Raw genomic sequence first — 20947 nt, 5'->3', positions numbered from 1 at the left:
TTACGAGGACTTAGTTGGAAGATTATCAACCTTGGAAATGCTCTCGTCAATTGTAAAAAATTTTCCAGAACGTATGATCCTCGAATATGCTGGTTACTTTTTCATCCCTCTTGTTATGATGTTGGTAAACGATGACTCGACAGTTTGTCGTAAGATGGCGGCAGGAGTAGTGAGATTGTTAATACAGAATAGTGATTCGAAGATCAAAGATCAACTGTTTGATATGGTTGTTACATGGTCCCAACAAGAAAAGGTAATATTTTTTAACATTGCTGATGTTATGGATTTCAATATGATACATATTTAAGTTCAACTTGTTATACAGTTCTTTTGGTTTCTGTAAAATCAAATTTCAAGTGTGTTGGTAAGCAGCTGCACTTTCCGCTGGTCCTTTACTAGACGTACATCTCTCTAATACTAGCCGTATTTTGTCTTTGTGTCCGCGAAGACGCGTCCTGTTACGGAAACACGAAATGCGATATATAAAGGACGGGCGACCAATGGATTTTTCCACGGGTTAACGGCTAGTCTATATTATAATACCCGTATACGTCTGTCTGTGACGCAAAATGGTAACTGCAGTAGCGAGACACACGAAATACGGTAAATAATGGACGGGATAACCACGCCACCGATTAGTATGCCTTATTTTGGTTGCTTTGTATGAAATCCACTATTTTTTTCTTACTTATCGACAAAAAAGAAATAAAGGAAGATAAGTCTTTGGAAAGTGCCAGTTCAATCAATCCTCCATCAATAGTTATCTTTGATTCTCCATTATATTTCACAATAACAAAAAGTAAATAAGAATAGCATTTTTCCATTTTATTGATACAAGAACATCAGATATTGGCGTTTGGAATTTTTGTTCCTTAAGATCGAGTAGTTTTAGAGTCTTCTTAAGTCCTGCGTTGAATGCTACCGCACTACGTTGCCACATGCTCCAAAAATTATGTCGTTTAGGGTCCTACAAAACTTGTAGGACCGTACAATGACTTAAAACAATTGCATTAAACTGAGTGAAATTCATTAAATATGGTTGGAGAGAACGATGTAGTTAATTTAACCTAGGAGCGAGTTAACATGTGAGTCTTAAGATTATCAAGAAAAACGTTTGGGCGATCAAAGAATAGTTGTGACATAATAAAAGATCCATGGAGTTAGCTGTTATTAAATAATGATAGCTAGCGACGTGTTACTATCAGTAAGCCACCACCTATTCAAAACGCTCTCAAAAATATAGCAATCATAGAGACTAGAATGGAGTTTATTTACGCGCAGAGAAGCGTGTGAACTATTAACTTCTGATCGCTATTGAACGTCTTTTTCCTTAGATCCTACTCAAGCAGGTATCGCTGCAAATAGCTGGCATGTTCGTTGAAGCAGAAGGTCAATCTTTTCAACGTCGTATTGATTCGATTTTACCTGTGATCACATCTGCACTACAAACTGGCGTGGAGGATGATAACAACGATGAAGATGATGAGGAGGAGGACGGGCAAGACGCTGTCGGTAACAATAAATCCGCCGATAAACTGCTTCATAATGCTCTCACCTGTTTGGGGAAGATATTCATGTTACCAGAATTGTTGATGACGAACTCGGAGTATTCTACGTCATTGATCTGTCTTTGGGGTAAGGTGTTGTAAGTTTGTATGATTAGCTCAAGGTTTGGCCTGTTTTAGACAATTGTATTGTAGATTCTCCTTACGTTACTTGAAACATTCCCTGTTCTGTTTGAAAGAGACACCACCACCTGGATTCAATCACCGAATCACCTTATTAACTACAAGTTGAAAAATACTCCAAAGACTTAGTGACCGCTTTCTCAAAATGAAATTGAAATCTTATTTTCAGAGTTTCTATGACAATTATGTTTTAAATGAGGTTCGGAAAAATATCCTCATTGTTTAGCATTGCTGTTACTTAAAGTTCACAAGTCCCAAGTGACGATATTATGAAGGGAAATTATATAAGAGCTGTTTGGCAAACGAAGTTCACAAACAAAGCTCAGTAACTCATAATTGTCAGCTCCTAAAGCAGAAAAATGATGACGTCATAGCAAATTTAATGACGTCATAGCAAATTTAATGACGTCATAGCAAATTTAATGACGTCATAGCAAATTTAATGACGTCATAGCAAATTTGCTGACTTGAAGAAGTAACCCTGCTAATTGTTTTTTTATGATGTACTGTATTTCTGCAAAGTTCATCAACAGAGCTCAAAATATTTCAGAAGTAAGGTGGTTTTAATACTCTAAAATTATAGTATAATCAACTAACCACGCTTTTTTTATTTTTTAGAGTTGATTCAAGACCTCTTACTACATTCACACGTATGGATTCGTCTCGCTGCCTCTCAGTTGTACAGTTTATATTTCGCCTCATCTACACCAAATGAACTGGTAGACTCATCTGAATCATTGAGTAAACAATATCTTGCTGTCGATTTAAAAACAAAGGTTTGGATAATTAAATATTTTTTACAGGATAATTAAATAAAAAAAAAGAAAGTCAACCAGACAGTCAGCTGGTCAGTCAGTCAGCTAGACTACTAGCCGTTCAATCAGCTAGTCAGTGAGTCAGCTAGTCAGTCAGCTAGTCAGTCAGCTAACAGTGCAGTGTTTAAGTAATGTTGATTAGCCATAGTGTGCATCTTTTATTTATGTACGTAGCCATAGTGATATACAACTTGCTACAGTGAAATCGCTTTTTTATTGTTTGACTGTCACGAGGTTTTACTAGGTTTTAAAATGCCAAAATTACTCTATGCTGTATTTCGAAAACGTACAGTTAGGAAATTGACTTTCTGACAACAACCACCTCGTATATTTTATAATGTATATACCATCTAAATTGTCGTTTTGTCATATGTTTACAGGTAAAAGAGCTTTGCTCCAACTTCTTTACACAAATGAAAGATATCAAGTTAACTCCAGCAATAGCAGAACAAGTAAGGAATCTTTCTGAACTTTCTGTTTTGAAGGATTAAATGAGTGTTATCTCGATGAGTTTTTTAATCTGGGTAATACGTTATCCCGTGAAATTATTAGAGGGCTCGCTAATTTTAAAAATTCGCGTTATTTGTAACTCGATAAAAAAAAATACCGTTATTTTCTTTAGGCCACTAAAAATTTGATTTATCTCGTCAAAGTGGTAAAACTGATTGACCCGTATTTGCTGGATGGTACACAGCAAAATGACAATCGTGGCGAAGATGAAGAAGAAGATGATGATGGGAAAGTTATCACTGTCAAAACTTTAGTAACGAGAATGAATCAACTGGCAAGCTATGAATCCTCACACTCACCCAAACAAACTGTGAAGGTAACATCATATTTTGTGTTTAGTCAGTGAGTTGTTATAAAAGTGGACTTCGTCATCTCGATGTTTGTATTCGTTCACTAATAATAATATCAAGGAAAATATTTAATTTTGTTCATATTTTATTCTTCATTTTTATTTATCTATGACATCTGTTACATTAAAATATGATTAGCGCATTTCTCGGCATTTTTATCTGTGTATTATTTTTTGTTTTTGTCATAAAAACTGACATAAATATTTGCTACGTCCTCTTACTTCATGGTCAGTGTTTTTTACAAGCGACATTTCATACAATGTTGTATTTTTGATTTTAATTTTGTAGAGAACATGTGTATTTCGTTGGATAGCTGCTTTGTGTTTGGACTTGCACGAAGAGCAGTTGTTGATATACTTGCCAGATTTATTAAGACCTGTTCACCGTGAACTTACCACCTCTATCAACGAAGGTGAGGGACGTTTTTGCTTTATTTCTTACCTCTTAAAGAATATGTTTTTCTATTTAAATGCTATTCATACCTTTCTCTATTAAACAGCAACGTTTAAAGTGAGAGCAATTATGGTTGTTTTTTTTTTCTGTAGCGGCATGTGAAATGATCTGTTGCTGTGATTATTTCGATAAGACCAATGACGTCCTTGATACGACATGATTAATTTCATGAAGTAAAGTTATTTTTCTTTGCAGATTCTGACTTGTTCAAATTAGCACAAGAAGTGATAGAGCTGATTCGTGGCACGGTTCGTAAAGATCTTTTCGCTGAAGTGTATGCCAAGTTACAAAAGAAAGTTTCAGAAGTGAAGGAATCAAGAAAAAGAAAGATTGCAATGGAAGTAAGTGGCGCATTCTTGTCTCATAAAATTCCTTTTTCCTTTCAAGGCTTCAGAAATAACTTCCTTTCTGGCTTTTTATCAAACTTTGCATGGAAACTTTGCATGGAAACTTTTAGGGGATATTAATCCTTTTTCCCGTTCTAAACGTTACGCAGAAAGGAGGGATTACCAATTTTATAGTTTTTGGCAGGACTCGACAGGGGTTTGAACCAAAAACCTTTCCCACGGGTGTGGAAAATTCGTTTTATCTGTAGTCTGCTAATGCTGTAGGAAGCGTTTTTTTTCGGGGGAGAGTAGGTTGAGTGTCTCTGCGAGGCAAACCATTTTTATTTAGGAAGAAGATTTTAAAAATAAGCGCATCTAAATTTTTAAAAAACCCACTGGTATCCAACAAAATTGTTTGTGTATGTGCATACAGTATGACAAAAGGGGGAGGAAACTATTATTTTGTTATATTTTTTTATCACAATACTTTTTTTCTAACCATAATGCTTAATTCTTTTCCTAAATTACACTGTTCTTTCCAAAACGGGGAGCATTTTTGCTTAAATATTTCTCGTTTAGGCTGTGTCGAATCCCGAGAAACATGTTTTACGTAAACAAAAACACAATCTGGCTAAGCGAGAACAACGTAAAAGAAAACTGTACGAGCAAAAACCGTCGTTGATGTTTAAAAAAATCAGAAGTAAACCCGAATCGTGAGATGAAAAACGTCTGTGAAGGAGAGCATACAGAGGATATGCGGAACTGTCAAATATATGTGAAGCATGGGAGAGATTTCTCGATGAAGTATAGAGATTATTGCAGATGTTTTCACTTATATTTTTATATGTATATTTGTGGCAATTTCTTTACTAAAATAAATGCATATACTCCATTTAATACATACAGCTTAGAACTATATCCCCCTTCTATACTTAGAGTATCAGAGATATTGTTTTTTTTTATTGTTCTCAAGCACAGCAGTATGGTACAGTTAGCCTCTATATATCTAGCTCGTGTGATGTGCCTAATTTATACACATTTATATATAATGTCTGGGCTAAAAAAAAACAGCCGTTTTCCTTAGGCCGAGAGGAATGCTGCCTTCGCATCTATTATTTTCCAGTTAAAAAAACCTTGACATTATATATACTAAGAATTTTTATTAGACCAATCTGTTGTCTTGCGTCTTCGTTTCGTCGTACTTTTCTTTTTCTTTACCGTGTCTCGTGTACCATTCCGGACAATAATTACGTAAAGAAAATAAAATGAAAGATTATTGGTAAAGAGTCAGTCAATTTTTTATGCCAGATAAAATTTACCGTGCTGATGTACATCTCAGTTAAATCCAGAAAGACTGTATACTTCATTCTTCTTTTATACACCGTCCTTACCCTACTATGCATGCTCCCCATACACCCTCCCTCGCAGAGCCAAAACGAAAGTCCATTTCCGATTATCTTGCGAACATATCGAAGGGGGTAACGCCATGTTTAGCATGCCTTTGTCTGGAAAAGTCTTTTTTAGCAGACACATTGACAATGCAATGATCAGTTCTGTTATTGGTAATGGGTTGTATATTGTTGCAAATCTTTTTAATTACACATACGTTTAACAGACTATAGATAGTTATCACATGGAACTTCCTGACAACCCAGGGAGAAGATTTCTCGGCAATGCCATAAGAACAAAGGGTGAAAATAATGTTATGTTAAAACATTTTCCAGCTAACGGAGGAAATATTCCCCGAATAACACATAAATAACCATACAGCTCTTGTAAAACAAATTTCAGTTGATCTTAACGCAGAACCGGGAATAAGTTTCCTCTCAACAGGAGGAAGTAAATAAATAAATAGCCGTAGAAAAGTTGCGCTGTAAATAAAAGAATGTCTTCTTTGAGCGAGCACTATATGAAAGTTTCTTTATGAATTCTCCGGGACAATTAAAACTGTCTATTATAAATTGTTAGAGCATCTGATTAATCAAACGAGCAAGAAAAGTCGTACACTAGAAGGATTTTATCTGTCGATCAAGTGTCATTTGTAACTGCTTTGAAATTATGGGTCGAGAGTATCAGATTTTATCGTTCGGCTAAAAGACTTGCAGATACGAGGGAGATTATCGTAAATAAATCAACTGTATTCGAACGAGGTTAAACATCTACCTATTAAAACGTATTATTTGTGGTTAAAAGGATCGACATCACCGTGGAGTCTTTGCGATGAGGATTTTAACCTGGTAACCGCCGAAGCAAAATTGATCTACAGTTCCAATTGGGCAAAAAATTAAACAGATAAATTTCTGAACTGTATCTCTTACATCTAATACTATGACTTGTAAAAGTCTTGTGTTCGCTTCAGGGCGCTGTGAAAGTTTAAGAATTTCTCAGAGACAATAAAATACTTTTATTTTCTTTATAAGAACATACTTTTTGAGTTCAACCTGGATATTTCTTAACTTTGAAGGAGATTTTCAGACAATTTAATGAGTAAGGCTATTCTTTATATCCTTGAAATTCTTTTTACCAAAATCCCTGTCAATCTATCTTTACTTCTTCAAATTCTCTAAATATTTCGTAAGTTAGCGGTTAAAAGTACCTACAATCTCATTATCAAGTTCAGAAACATTGTGTTTCTTTTAAAAGACTTGTAGTCCGCTGAGAAAGATTTTCGCTTTAGGTTCCAGAGGCAATATAAGATATTATGTATTGAAGAATCTGTAATTTATTTTTAAAAATTATGCCGAGCCGACATGATTTTATCCTTCCACCCGAGGACGTTCGAAAAAAAAGCCTTGGAGTTGAAGTTTTGGATACTGTTGGAGAGCAGCGTTTGTGTGAATTTGTATAGTGAAATTTGCGGTAATAGTGTCAACCTTTTTGCATAAACAACTTGCTGAGGCTAAGATTAGGTAAGCAGCTTGCGCCAGAGACGGCTAAAGAAGTGGGTTTATAAAATTCGAAATCAGCAAGTGTTAAGCTGAAATCTTGCAAAATTTGTCTGTAACCCTGTAATAATTTTTAATAACTTTAAAATAAAATAAAATTTTAAGAAAATGCGATGATAATCAGAGCCACGAACGAATCTACGCGGACCAGGGTGCCGTGGTCCTGGTTTTATTGCATGTCCACCATGTGAAGGGTTCATGAAATTCGAAACGAAATAAACATTTGGAACAAGCTGTGTGAAATAAATAAATATATACCTTGTGGGTTTGTTCTGCATGAGGTTTATTTTGTAAATACAGAAGTCAGAAAGTAATACAGTAAGTATTTGACTGCAATCTTAATTTCTGAACTAAATTAGCTGACTGAAGTACAACAATATTTTCCACATTCTTGGATCTGTGTTAGCTAGCTAGGTGTTTGTAGCGGAAAAAAATGTTACCAAAAAATAATTCTATTTACCACCTCAGTTAAAACGGGGTATCTAAAGAACGTATTAAGATTTTTATATTTTGTAAAAAGAATAATAATCTCAGATAAATTGTCCATATTATCAAAAGAAAAAAATCTGTCTTTTCCGAAATTGGTAATTTTAGGTCAAAATGTCTAAAAATCATCATCTAGAACGAGGGTGCCGATAAGGCGCATACGCCGTAAAAAGTGTGGGCGTTTTCGGGCGAGTTCGGCGTTTTGAAAAAAATATAAGGATTCGCCCGAAAAAATCCGCATAGGCCCGAACAATGCCCGAAAAAGAAAAAAAAAACAGACACTAATGTGATTCAAAAAAACTATAAAAATTAAAATAAACTTACTATGTGGTAGTGAAGTTCTTAAAAGAACTGTTTTTGATGGTTTTTGATAAAGTTTACTTTATAAATAACTTATATATAAACTATATATATTAACTCCTTTCTCTTCAAGCGCCTTCTTCCAAAATATCGTCCGCATGGTTTGTTACAAGGAATTGCATTTCGGGAATGTTCCGGGCGATTTCGGGAAAGTGCGGGCAATTTCGTGGGGCAAACGCCAAATTTATTCGAAAAGTCGCCCGAACTTGCCCGTATATATGCGGGTGTTTGCGGCTTATCGACACCCTCTTCATCTAGATGAATGTCTTACACAATATCTCTGAAATAAAGTTAAGATAACACCTTTTTATGGTCCACAGGTTAGGTTAAATATCTTGAATGGAAATTAGTTAATTTTATTGCTGTGCGAAATTACCCAAAGTGTTATTTTGGGCCATATGTGAAAAATATGTGAAAAATGGTCTTTAAAGCCTCAATGTATGGTTAAAGTTTGTTTATTAACTGAATGAAAAACATTACTTTGGATTCTGAGGCCATGACATTAATAATGATGTAGATGAAATATTAAACTGTCCAAAATTGTCTAAATATGGCGTCACAGCGCAAGGTTCTTATTAAAAAGATTAAAAAATCAATAAACAATATTTTGACAAAAAACAAAAACACTATATATACTTACTGAATGGTGGAGAATCCAAAGAACGAATAATTTTTTTTTTTGAAAAATTTGTGGGACCACTCCTTTAAAGGGGACTTCCCGCATAAAATAAAGTTAATTACATACAAAATAGCTTAAAAGGTTGTCTAGAAATTTTAATACCTATTTTGAAATTCTTGATTGGTTCTTTAGAATTTGGACTAAGAAAATACACTAATTATGCATGATGTTATGACGTGTTTTGAACATTTTACATAAATTTTAGTATTCAGTTGCCATAATTATGCTCGTGATTACGATCAACATTCTATAGTTTATCATCCTAGAACAAAATATCTCAAGTTGTACATAAATAGCTTATTTCTTATATATATACATTAAATATACAAAGCAATCATTTTGTGTCTCTTTATAAATTGTATAAAATAGCACCTAATCTTGTAATAAAACCAAGGCTAGCTAGGTAGCTATAAACATCTTTATAGCTATAAACATCTTTATTTAAACAATTTGAAAAACAAAGTCTTTTAACGAAATATAAAAAAGAAGCTACAAAACAGGATGCAAAATGCAAAACTGTTGGACCAAGAAATACTTACCCTTTACAGAAAAATATAACAGGAGAAACAAAATTAAAAAAACATAACAATTAGCCACGCTTGAAGTTTTACAACCTTTAAAACAATTTTTCAAAATCAAGGATGCTCTAATATAAAAAAAAATAGTATCAAATTCCCTGCAAAAAAAAAGTAGTTTACTGTTTTTTCCCTCTAACATCATTAAATATAAGAGGACATAAAAAACTTTTGGAAAAAATGAGTGGCATATTTGGATATATCAGTAAAAATTGTATAAGATATAAAGTTTTGAATGTCATAATGATTATTCTATACACCTATAGGCTATTTCAAAATTTGCCATGTAACGTTTTTTATGGCTTAAAAAACTTTTAGACAAAATTACAAAAAAAGATCTGTAGAAGTATAGCACATGTTGCGAGGAAAATTTTTAATAAAAAATATTCTTAGGCTATTTAGTCTCACAAAATATTACAAAAATAAGAAAAGATTAAGATGTGTTGTGCACAAAATTTTGCATTGTTGAGTTACCCTAGCGATTTTTAAGCTGGTTGTTTCAGTACCTGTGGAATTAGGACCAAAGATGTAACGCTAAGTAACGCTATAGACAGCTTTTTATGCAGAAAATGATTATATATGGTAATTATTGAAAAACGGTAATAAAAACAAAGATGCTGTGTAACCTAGAAATTTATGATAATCTTTAAAGTACTTCTTAAAGAAAAAACAACACTGCTATCGAAAGTTGAAGCCAGCGCCTTTAACTTTCGATAACATTGTTTCAGGCATGTTTGTTAAATCATACAGCTATAAAAATATGTACAGAAATACTTTTATTCTGGATATTTTTCTTTAACAACGTTGGATGCAGCAGTAAACCAGCAGAGGACCAAAGAAACAAAAGCCTATTGTTAGAAAATATAAATGAAAACCCTCTTAACATAATTAAACTAAGTTCATTTTAAAACAAGCACATGAAAAATCGCACAAACAAAATTTATTGTACGTAAGGCTGATTTTTTTCTTATATTTATACATGCTAAACTGGAAAAATTGCCAACTCAGCAATTTTGATGAAAGGTCAAAATCATTTTTATGCATGTTAAGGTCAATATTTTCAAAAAAAGTGAAGAAAATTTATATACATAAAACTCTGGGCAAGTAATGCATATTAAACCATGATTTGATAATTTTACTCACAAAACGTTAATAAGAAACATCTTATGATTTTGACGTGAGCTAACTGGAGACTTTGAAACAGTGCAAACCATTATTGTTGGAAATTTTTTGCATAACTAGCAAAAATAAAATAGTTTGTTACAAGAAACACATAATAGATAGATGTGCATATTTTACATGGCTAGCCTTGCAAATATAGAGCGTACGAGTGCTATAACCACTAATCTACGGCTTTTATTTTCAAGTATTTAATTGCTATGAAGTTGTTTTTTTTTGCAAACTCTGCTGCTTTACATACTCTTAGGTGCCAAATAAACAGGGTCTCTTACTAAATGGTGAGGAAACTTTTTGAAAATATTAATAAATTGGGGTTACAAAATGTTGAAAAAATAAAGAAAGGAAGGGGGTGAAACGGTACTTTTTTAACTAAATAAGAACAAGTTAATAAACTAAGAATCAAGGTGTTATAGTCACTGTCCATTATATGAAAGTATGCAAGCTAGATATTGACATATTATGTGCCATGTTTATGTACGGGACAGTGTGGATTTGACTGCTGCAAAAAATTGCTTGTTTTGAATCAAATGTTCATTAATAAGGGTTATGAAGCATAGTTACTCCTTTCACAAGTCAAATGTTCCCTTCCAAATTAAAAAAGGGATTCAAAATTAAAAAAACAGGGGGAGGGATGTTAATTTAACAGCTAAGATTTCCAAAAGTTAGCTTGAGGAAATTAAAAATTAATACTAAATAAAATCAATAATAAAATACAGTCCTGATTGTACGCGATTGTAAGTGATTAGGGAAATATTAGTTATACATAAAAAATAAGTGGGAAATTTGCGTAACATATTACATGTGGAAAGGAGGTGACAATTCTCCTCTTCCTGAAATGCAAGAAAGTCTGTTCCCGTCAGCACAACATTTAAAATACAGCTATTATTAAGTACTTATTATTCATTGATTTGTACAATAATAGGTATATATACATCATTTTTACATAGTGTTGCATGCCAAGAAACATGACATATAACCAGAACTGATTATTATTATTATGATTATTATTACCACTATTTTTTACCCAGGATAGCCTCTTCAGTTTCTATAGGAACTGTTATCAATGAGGGTTCTCCAAAGGGGGTCCTAGTACATTTAAAGCTCCCATTCCCACAGCTAAGGAAGGCGTGCAACCACAACTACCATTCAACTAGACAACCCCTAAGGTATTAATCCTATTCTCATACTGAACGTTAAGCAGAAAGGATTGATTCACACTTTTATGGTCTCTTGCATGACTCGGTCGAGGTGTAACCGAACACTCTACCACAAGGTCACCAGTCTGTTTAATTTATATATGGTGTTCTCTTGTTACCATCAACAACAGCAAGATAAAAGTGAGATTTTATCAAAAAACGTAGACTTTTTTGAATACACAACCTTATTCACAGAATATTTAAAGATGTTGTTCTGCAGGCTAATAAAGGGAAACTTATACGCATCTTCCTTGCCCCTTGCTAGCATTATTACAATGTACCCATGATATACAATATTTCAATTCTGGTAATCTTTAAATCCTGCAAACATGGGATACCATACCACAATACATGGAATCACAGTCCTGATATTTACTTGCGCACGCATCTAAGTGATTACGTAATGCCTGATGCCCATGCAGAAATGGAGTTAAAAATGTAAACAAACTAAGCGGAAAAGTTACCTCCATTTCTGTGCGGGCAGGAAAAACACAGCACTATGATTGAGTGTATTGGGATAAACAATGGTATCCTGCAATTGCAGTATATTGAGATGTATATTGAGATGGTGGAATTTTCCTGAGCAAATTTATCTGAAAGCATTCAAACACGCTATAACGTACACAGCTCAATAGTTTTAAATGGTGAAAGCATCTAAAAAAGGAAACTTATCCGAAATAATCTAAACCATAATCCAAGAGAACACCTCTAACTTTTCCTAAACAAAACTATTTAAAAACAATTTATCAGAAAGCAGCTAAACTGACTAAAGCAAACACCCATTCATTTGTGAAGGCATTCAATTTTCATGATTTGAAGATTTCAAGGTTTAGGATGAGTTTAGACATGTTTCTGTAGTTTAGATGGTTGAAATGAAATGAAAAATAATGTGCATTATTATTTATCATTTCAAGATAAAGCTTTGTTTTATGTTTTTTGTATAAGATTTAAAAAATATTTGAAATAGTTGTATGATGTATAAAACACATCTAAGTGCACTTCCACTTCTCATTTCAAGAAGAAGCTGTGTGTTTTATTTGTTTTTGAAATGAGATTTAAAAATATTTCAAAATGTTATAATGTTATAATAAAAAAACATTTAGAATAAAACAGAAATTTTTTTCTTACACAATGTCTTTAGCATTACATAATAATCTAAAAAACTAAGCACATCAGACATTTTAGTTTTGGTACAAAAAATTACTATGAATAAAGAAGTTGTTGTAGGTGACCTTGTAAAAAGTGCGCAATAACCAGCTGTTTGTGTGATACACTTCAATTAACTATATAAATGTTTTTATTTTAGGTAACATAACAATGTATATCTGGATTTTGGTCATCGCTGTTGTAATACTTTATATTCTCACACAAGTGTCAAGCACAGCAAAGTACCACATTAAGTATATTGGATATTTACTCTATTGCATTTTCTTAACTTCTCTCTGTGGAGTGTTTTGTATTTTTCGTCCTGGGAGCTCCAAGAATATCTTTATTGCACAATTTATTTTGAAAGTGATAAAGTTTGAATGGTTGTTTGGTCTTGATATACAAATTGAAGACTGGGACAATCTATTGAATGCTAAAAAACCTTTTGTTGTGGTATCCAATCATCAAACTGCTATTGATGCACTTGTCTTGTTAAAAGCATCACCAAATGGAACTGCCCCGTTAGCCAAAAAAGTACTGTTGTATGTCCCGATATTTGGACCGGTTTGTTGGCTTTGTGGTACGATATTTATAAATCGTAAGAAAGGTAAATCAGCAATTGATATTATGAAGAAAGTTGGTCGAGAAATGAAGGAAAAGATGACATCAGTGTGGATATTTCCTGAGGGAACCAGGTATCAGCTTGATAAGGTAATGGCTTTTAAAAAGGGAGCTTTTCACTTAGCTGTTCAGGCGAAGGTACCAATTGTACCAGTCCTTATTGGAAATTATCGCAATGTCATTGATCACAAAAACAAGCAATTTGATGGTGGTGTAATTCGTGTGAAGTGCTTGCCACCAGTACATACAGATAATGTTGATAATGTTGATACACTTGTAGAAGAAGTGCAACAATTATTATCAAATGAATTTGAGAAAGATTTAGAGAAACGTTCTAGTATTTTTGAAAATATTCAACCAATAAAAAGAGATTAAAGTATAGAAGAAATTATTCCCATGTACAAATATTTTAGTTTGTATGTAACATCAATATAGATATGCTGCATTATATATATATACTTGATTTTAAACATGGAACCTATATAATATAACTTCCATTTTTTTTAATTTACACGATTCTCAAGAATTATGTGTACTTAAATTTTGCTAATCTTAAATAAGCTTACATTCTATACTTTTATTTTTTATTATACCTGCAAGTCACAGGATCAACCTAACAGATTGTTATCTTTTGGATTTTAAAAGTGACTATTTCGAATAAATTACACATTTTCTATTATGCATGTCTATGTTTCCCTAATTTTACATTGATGCTAGTAAAATTTTATACTATTAAAAGATTCATTGATTAATTTTTCTAGATCTGTTTCGTGCTGATGCATTCTTATTTTATATATACAGGTTTATAATTTATTTTTTAGTTTTATTGGAAAATTAACCTGTTTTCGATTTATCAATATATCTAATTATGATAATTTTTGATGCAGCTGTTTAATTTAGTCTTATAGTACAAAATGTTTCTTATGTGGTGTGATAAGGATGAAGTGGTCATTTATCAGATCTCTATAATAATAACCATATTATGTCTGCTTGTTCTTGAGAAAGAAGCTGAAAAATGCTTCAGAAACACAAAACTTGATATATAAAAGACTGGCGAACCTGTTGCTTTATCACCTGGATTTCGACTGCTATTAAATATTGAGCTTGCAAGTGTCATTTTTTTGTGTTTAAAGTAACAATCAACTGCAATTTACTGCTTTCTTCAAATTATCAAAAAGGAATGCATTAAAATGAAATAAGGCAGTGCATAATTTTGTGATTACATAACCTGTATTCGGTTTTCGGTACCTTATAACAAACGTGCAATGAAATCAGAAGGTTTTTTATTGTTTATAACAACAAGCAATTCGTTTGATACTTTTTTCAAAGTAAAATAGGTAGTTTGATAAAAAATTTTTCTTAATATTCTCTTTTTATAAAAGGGTGGCCACACCTCCTAAAATCTCTTTATTAACCTAAAATTTGAAGACCCCCTCAAAATCTCCTAGATAACCTAAAATCGGGACTCAAAATATTGATTCCTGGTCAAATTTCCTAAAATTGTTTTATGATAACATCTGCTTTAGTGACTTTTGGTGACAAAAAACTGGGGATATGCTTATCTTGCAGTAGGACCATAATATATATAATCACTGCAATTCGAAAATACCAGCTTCTCTGCCATCATAACAAAGAAAGTCTTCATTATCTGTACCTTCACGTGCTCCTAAAATTCTAGAAAAATCTGTGACCACCCTGTTATATTGCTATATTCTTTGGATTTTAAAGACTACCTTATTTTAGGTTTTGATTTTTGTAACCTTGAAAAACTAATTAATGTAAAAATAAGTTGATTGGTTTTGGTTAATTTACAATGGCGTGGCGTGTGAGCAAATTTACGGTTCTCGCTGCCATTATCACAATGGTACGAGCAACAACCCTCTTATCGTTTTAATTCAGAAAGAATGATTAGAAATTAAAGTCTCACAGTCTCAGTAATACAAGGATCTTTAGTCATGAGGTGCAAATCTCGCAATTTCTGTTTGTAATTCTGACATAGAGTTTTGTATTTTGCAACACAATATGAAATCCCATCTATATCTAAATAAAAAATGTAAAACATGGTTGTAATATACAAATTATATATGTTATTCATCAAGTGGATTCATCAACTTTTGAACTTTGCTATGTAAACAATTTCGCTAATAAATTTGCATAATTATACATGGTTTTGTATTTTCTTTTTTTATTAGTTTTTTGTTGTTGTTGTTTTTGTTGTGTTTCTGTTGTTGTTGTCTGGTTTGCTTTTTTTTCATATCTTTTTTAGTCTATGCTTGCAAGATTTTCTGAACGAATACTGAATTTAGAAAATATTATTACAGTAAATGTTTCATTTATTGTGTTCCTATTATTTTCATCTTTATTACTATCAAAAAGTCTAGTTTTACACCTACAGTAAAGAGATCCTATTTGTTGGTGGACCACAACAAGACTGAAGAAAATCAAGGATGGTTAAAAGAGTACTTATCGAATCAGATGCTCTGGAAGTTTGTATGGTTCATGCATTGTCAACAGAAAAGGAAGAAGTAATGGGATTACTCATTGGAGAGGTTATTATTGATTGATTTTTATATTTTCTATAGGTACATGGGACCTAATTTTATTTCTGGTCTTAGTTATACTTTCATTGGCATTTAATAAAGATGTGTTATTTTTCTGAATCAAATGTTGAAAATGAGCTAATGGAGAAACTGCTTTGAGAAAAACTCACTGATGGCTTAGAGTTGTTTTGGTTATGCAAATTATATAAAAAATCTTACATTATTGCCATCTTTCACTTGCTTGGTTTATTGTAATGCTTCTTTATGAAAATAAGTCTTACTTATAACTGACATTAACAACTTCCCCATAAAAAGTGTAATAATGGAAACTGAAATTTTTATGTTTCAATAAAAAGTTTTTTATCACATAGATTTTACAAGGCTATCTGATACGCTTTGAATTTTTTGTTGGACTCAGTAAGCACTAAAATAAGATTGGAAGAGTGTTAAATTGAGTTGAGGAAATGGAAACTTGGGCGGTCGAGTTAAATAAGTGGAAGTCAATGAAGATAATTTTCTGCCTGTCTTTTTTGTTGATTAAAGACTTCCGTTGCAAAGTATAAGTATTTGGGAGTGACATTTTATTTTTATACATTACATTGAGCATTATACATATAATTGTTTAGGTAGAAGATAATATCTCACACATACATGCTGTTATAATGCTACGTAGGCTTGATAAAAGAAAAGATAGGGTGGAAATTTCACCTGAACAACTTTCAAGTGCATCCAGTGAAGCTGAAATATCCTTTCTGTCATTTGTCATGCCGATGGTCACTTTGTTCTGTGATTTATTATTCTGTGATAAACTGGTCACTTTAATGTGTAATATTTTTACACATGCTCTGAAGTATTATGGAAACAGACAATTTATTTTAAGGGATGAACAATCAGTAAGAAAAAAATGTTGGTACATGACAGCAAATTTTAACTTTCCTTGCCACAATCAATAATTTCGATTGTTTCTATATTAAATATACACAATTTAAACATTGAAAGTTGACTTGTCAATGTTTACAGCAGGTTAGGGCTTATTTAGTTAAATTCAACCTGCTAAGCTGTGCTTATTGTTGCTGACGTCAGCATGTTTCTTTTTCCTAATATTTCGTGGGACATGACCGGATTATTCTGCAATTCCAGCATGGTAGAAAGCGTGACGCATTCTAAACGCTTCTAAACTGCAAGTTTTTGCAGCCTTCTCCTCATTCCTGAGTATTGGTGAGTTGGTGTTTTTTGCATACTTTGAAAAATGCTTTAAAAAATGCCAGTGTGCCTGATGTTTTGTTTCCAATTGTATATATAGAATATATTTCCTTAATTTTGCTACGATATAGGATATAAAACTCGAGCCCAAAAGTCATTACGAATAATTGGATGGTATCATTCACATCCACACATTACTGTATGGCCTTCTCATGTTGGTAAATGTGTTTTATAAAAGATTTTTGTATATATACGTGTGTATGATTATGTTTTGCAATACATGAATTTATCTTTTCATAAATTATTTTACAAAGAAATGTATTCTTAAGTTTTCTGATTTTAAAGTACCAGACAAACATTTGTTCAGCTGTTAAAAATAGACTGTAGCCGACATTTCTTTGCTTTATTTTTATTTGATCAGTTGTTGCAAACTTTTTAATATAATACTTATATATACAATTTGAATTATGTCCAGTTTGTTAAGTCATTTGTTGGACATCTATATTGTTTCTTATTAGATACAAACCGGTTGTTGGAAACTATTGAAGAAATGTGTTTCTGTTTCTGTTTATGTGTTGTGTTTTTCACACTTTTTACATACTGTTCACCATTTAGATGTGCGTACACAGGCCATGTATCAATTGATGGATAAAGATTTTGTGGGTTTAATCATCTCCTGTTTTAATGATAATACTGCGGTATGTTCTGCTTCTTCTAAACGGTTGATATCAGGACAAAAGAAATTAAATGTTTGTATATGGATTACATCTGAATCAGAACAGTACTAATAGAAACCAACAGATTATATTTTTACAAAATATAATCTATCTGTTAATTCAGCATTTTAGCATAGCAAATTGTTATACGCACTAAAGTTAGTTATTTAAAAGGTTTCGCTTCGGTGTCAAAAGGACTTACCATCCCTTTAGACAAATCATGGATGAAATAAGCAAATAGATAAACCGTAAACTGTAATTGCAATCTAAATACTTGCAGATTTCCAAATAAATATGCTAGACAAATATTATCCATTGGTTGTTATATGTTAGAGCATAATTCTGCTCCCCCTCCCTTTGTTGTGCGAAGTTTTTCACGTCACATTTGCCGACTGCAATAACCTAAAGTCAATGACAGTGATGTCTTGGTTTTTAGCACCTTGGTCAGATGCAAGTGACATGTTTCCAATCAATTGATGTTTCTTCAACTCATCCACCCAGGTAATTTTTTTTTTTGCTCTAACTATCCTTTGTTAATCAATAGAGGACACTGTTTCTTTGTTTTTTATGTAAGAACTAAGAGGGTAGAAAATCTTACTTTACATGGTTTTTTCTCATTATTTCAGATATGAGAGACTGGAGATTCCACAAGAAATTATACCTTGTAACACTATCAGTGGTGCATGCTTGCAATCCTTATCCAGTTTACCACAAATTCTCTATCAGGTATTTTTTATAGTTGCTTTTTCTTACATTATTTACAACAAGACTTAAAAAAGCAATGTATGTTTCGTTGGTCGATTCAACGAAAGGGAAAAAATGCCAGTCCGACACACTGTTTTTCTTTTGTAATGTGTTGGTATTTCTGACATCTATTTATTTTCAAATTTTATAAACCATCATATATCATTACTATTTATTTAGGAGGAATATGATTCTTACAACAAATCGCTAAGGTGTGTAAAAGCTTTTGTTTTAATTATTGCCATCCTACAAGAACAACCTATTGTCATATCAAATGTTATTCTGCGAGACGCTCCAGTGACGATTTGATAGCACTTGCTTTCACATTTTAAACTTCGTAACAAAAGCAAAGCATACTATAAACAGGGTTCATGTTCAATTATTTTTAGGTACAATTTGTAAAGATCTCTTTCGACAACTTTTTAATTAGTGCAAGATGAAACCTATCTATTCAAAACCTACAAAATACCTTTGGAAGTTTAACAACAAGTGGTTTAGAACCGTAAAAGTTTTTTAACCAACTTGAATTTTTTACAGAGCTTTTTGTTTTGTTTTTAAGTTATTTGCATTGATTGGTGAACTTTGCTTATTTATGTCAACGAATTGATCAACACTACAACCATTTTAAAAATGTTACCACTTATCTATTTACTCATTGTCGTTAAATAATATAGATATTATCATGTCATGAACAAGCGAGTTTATTCTAGGCTGCGTTTTAACTGCTACACGCCGTCGATGCTGTAAATGTCAAAACATAGCCTAGAATAAACTCGCTTGTTCATGACATGATAATATCGATATTCAATTACCATCATTATCAAATGTTGGCTAAATGCAGAAATTCGGGCCATTCCAATTTTAGAACAGCTACCCAATTAGACCATTGAGATTTTGACTTAAGCCTGTTAGGTTTAGTATATGCTTGAGATATGCTTTGTTCTTATCTTGTGAATTTCAACTCCACTAAATAAGAGCGGGGTGAAAATAGAGTATATGATGAGAAGCTAAATTTTTTTATGTATGTCAACTGAAATTGACATAAGGAGATTCATTTCCATGGTGGTACTGGAGGACAATTAAACGGATATCTCCGTTTCATTGTCCTTTGTCACTTAAATTTTAGACATGACGACCAAGACTTGCTCACGGCTGTTCAAAATGCTTCTGGTACGGGCTTTTTATGTTTTATTTTTTTAATCGTGATAAAAAGAGTATTTAGTATTTAAATTTGGAAAAATTTAAATACTTAAATACTAAATACTAATTTTTTTTTGGGGAGGGGGGGGGGGGGGTGTCGAGATTCCCAGTGCATTTACGACTCAGGTAGGTTCACTTGAAGTGGGCACTAGTGCATTTGAGCTACAGAAGCCGTGCAAACACATCAACCTTTTATCTAGACAACCGCCTAAGAGATCTTATTTTTATTGATTGATGGATTGATGGACACTTCTTTAGTTTCTTACTTGCATCCACAGAGACAAAACAGTTTTAAACTAATGCAGAGCTTTGAGCATCTTTCTAGCTACAGTATGAATGTCTGATTTTTTTTGGCTTTTCATTATTGTTATCGATTTTCGCTGTTAATACTTACTTAGTTCTTCTTCTCATTTAGTATTTTCCAAATCAATAATTCGAATTATCGAGATGATATGTTCGCCGATTTTACAAATTTTGGAAAATAATTTACAAATGAAAAAGAAAAAGATGGAAGAATTAAAAAGTCGCCATGAGTGTCTAGAAAAGCAACTGGCGAATATTTTGGGCGAGCAGGAAAAACGTTGACTTTTCACGTTTTCGTTTCAATGTTTTATTCCGCTAGAGAGATTTGACACTCAACTTCAGAAGTAACCGTTGTTCTGTTTTAGTTTACTTACTTGTGGTGGCATAGGTGTTGTGGTAACTCCTTGTTAAGGCTTGTACACGAACGAAACCCTTGTGGCTAGTTTCTTTCTTCTGGGCGCGAATTTGATACAATATTATACAGTTATTAATTTTTGCTTACCAGTTTGGTTTTTCTTCGGATAAATGATGGTTTTATATGGATGACACCATGATATAGAAAGCATGTGACAGTGAAGGTGTAGACGTGTGTCAACAAAGCTGTCTCCTCAACACCTACTACTGTTTTTAACCATGTTATAATACTACAATGGATTTGTCGGAAGGTACGAATGTGGAACATTGTTTTAAAAAAACACAGACATTATATTATCACTATCTTAATAAAGAATGAAATGCTGAATCCAGTTGCGGTTATGTTTTGTTACGTTTCTGAGGTTATGTAGCAATAAATGTTCGTTTCTTTTCTTCGATTATTACCTTTTTTAATTAGTCATAATTTGCTAAAATCTCGATTGCATTAATGTTTCTGTTTTGTAATAATTTCAGCTGTCGCTGAATGTCCTTCCTTTT

General features: G+C 32.6%; 3 protein-coding genes across 3 annotated transcripts in view; all 3 read left to right on the top strand.

Annotated features, from left to right (window-relative positions):
* LOC130635726 (small subunit processome component 20 homolog) overlaps window positions 1-5043 on the top strand; it is a 29167-nt gene extending 24124 nt beyond the window's left edge. The window contains exons 23-30 of the mRNA XM_057445177.1: window positions 1-253; window positions 1335-1635; window positions 2307-2464; window positions 2884-2955; window positions 3126-3329; window positions 3652-3775; window positions 4012-4157; window positions 4722-5043. Of these exons, the coding sequence (XP_057301160.1) occupies window positions 1-253; window positions 1335-1635; window positions 2307-2464; window positions 2884-2955; window positions 3126-3329; window positions 3652-3775; window positions 4012-4157; window positions 4722-4859 (1396 nt within the window). The 3' untranslated portion in view covers window positions 4860-5043. The remainder of the gene's footprint in view (window positions 254-1334; window positions 1636-2306; window positions 2465-2883; window positions 2956-3125; window positions 3330-3651; window positions 3776-4011; window positions 4158-4721) is intronic.
* A 1366-nt stretch (window positions 5044-6409) lies between these two features.
* LOC130635731 (1-acyl-sn-glycerol-3-phosphate acyltransferase alpha-like) lies at window positions 6410-15847 on the top strand. The gene is made up of 2 exons (XM_057445182.1): window positions 6410-7405; window positions 12869-15847. The coding sequence occupies exon 2, from the start codon at window positions 12880-12882 to the stop codon at window positions 13702-13704; it is 825 nt and encodes a 274-aa protein (XP_057301165.1). The 5' UTR covers window positions 6410-7405; window positions 12869-12879; the 3' UTR covers window positions 13705-15847.
* On the top strand, window positions 15739-20847 carry LOC130635732 (lys-63-specific deubiquitinase BRCC36-like). The gene is made up of 9 exons (XM_057445184.1): window positions 15739-15878; window positions 16496-16612; window positions 17197-17290; window positions 17688-17770; window positions 18225-18289; window positions 18415-18514; window positions 18713-18744; window positions 19659-19702; window positions 20148-20847. Exons 1-9 carry the CDS (start codon window positions 15777-15779, stop codon window positions 20315-20317), a joined length of 807 nt encoding a protein of 268 aa, XP_057301167.1. The 5' UTR covers window positions 15739-15776; the 3' UTR covers window positions 20318-20847.
* Window positions 20848-20947: the final 100 nt, after the last annotated feature.

Source organism: Hydractinia symbiolongicarpus, chromosome 3 (assembly GCF_029227915.1).
Source record: "Hydractinia symbiolongicarpus strain clone_291-10 chromosome 3, HSymV2.1, whole genome shotgun sequence".
Classification (NCBI taxonomy): domain Eukaryota; kingdom Metazoa; phylum Cnidaria; class Hydrozoa; order Anthoathecata; family Hydractiniidae; genus Hydractinia; species Hydractinia symbiolongicarpus.
This window is presented reverse-complemented; position numbering and strand designations above follow the sequence as displayed.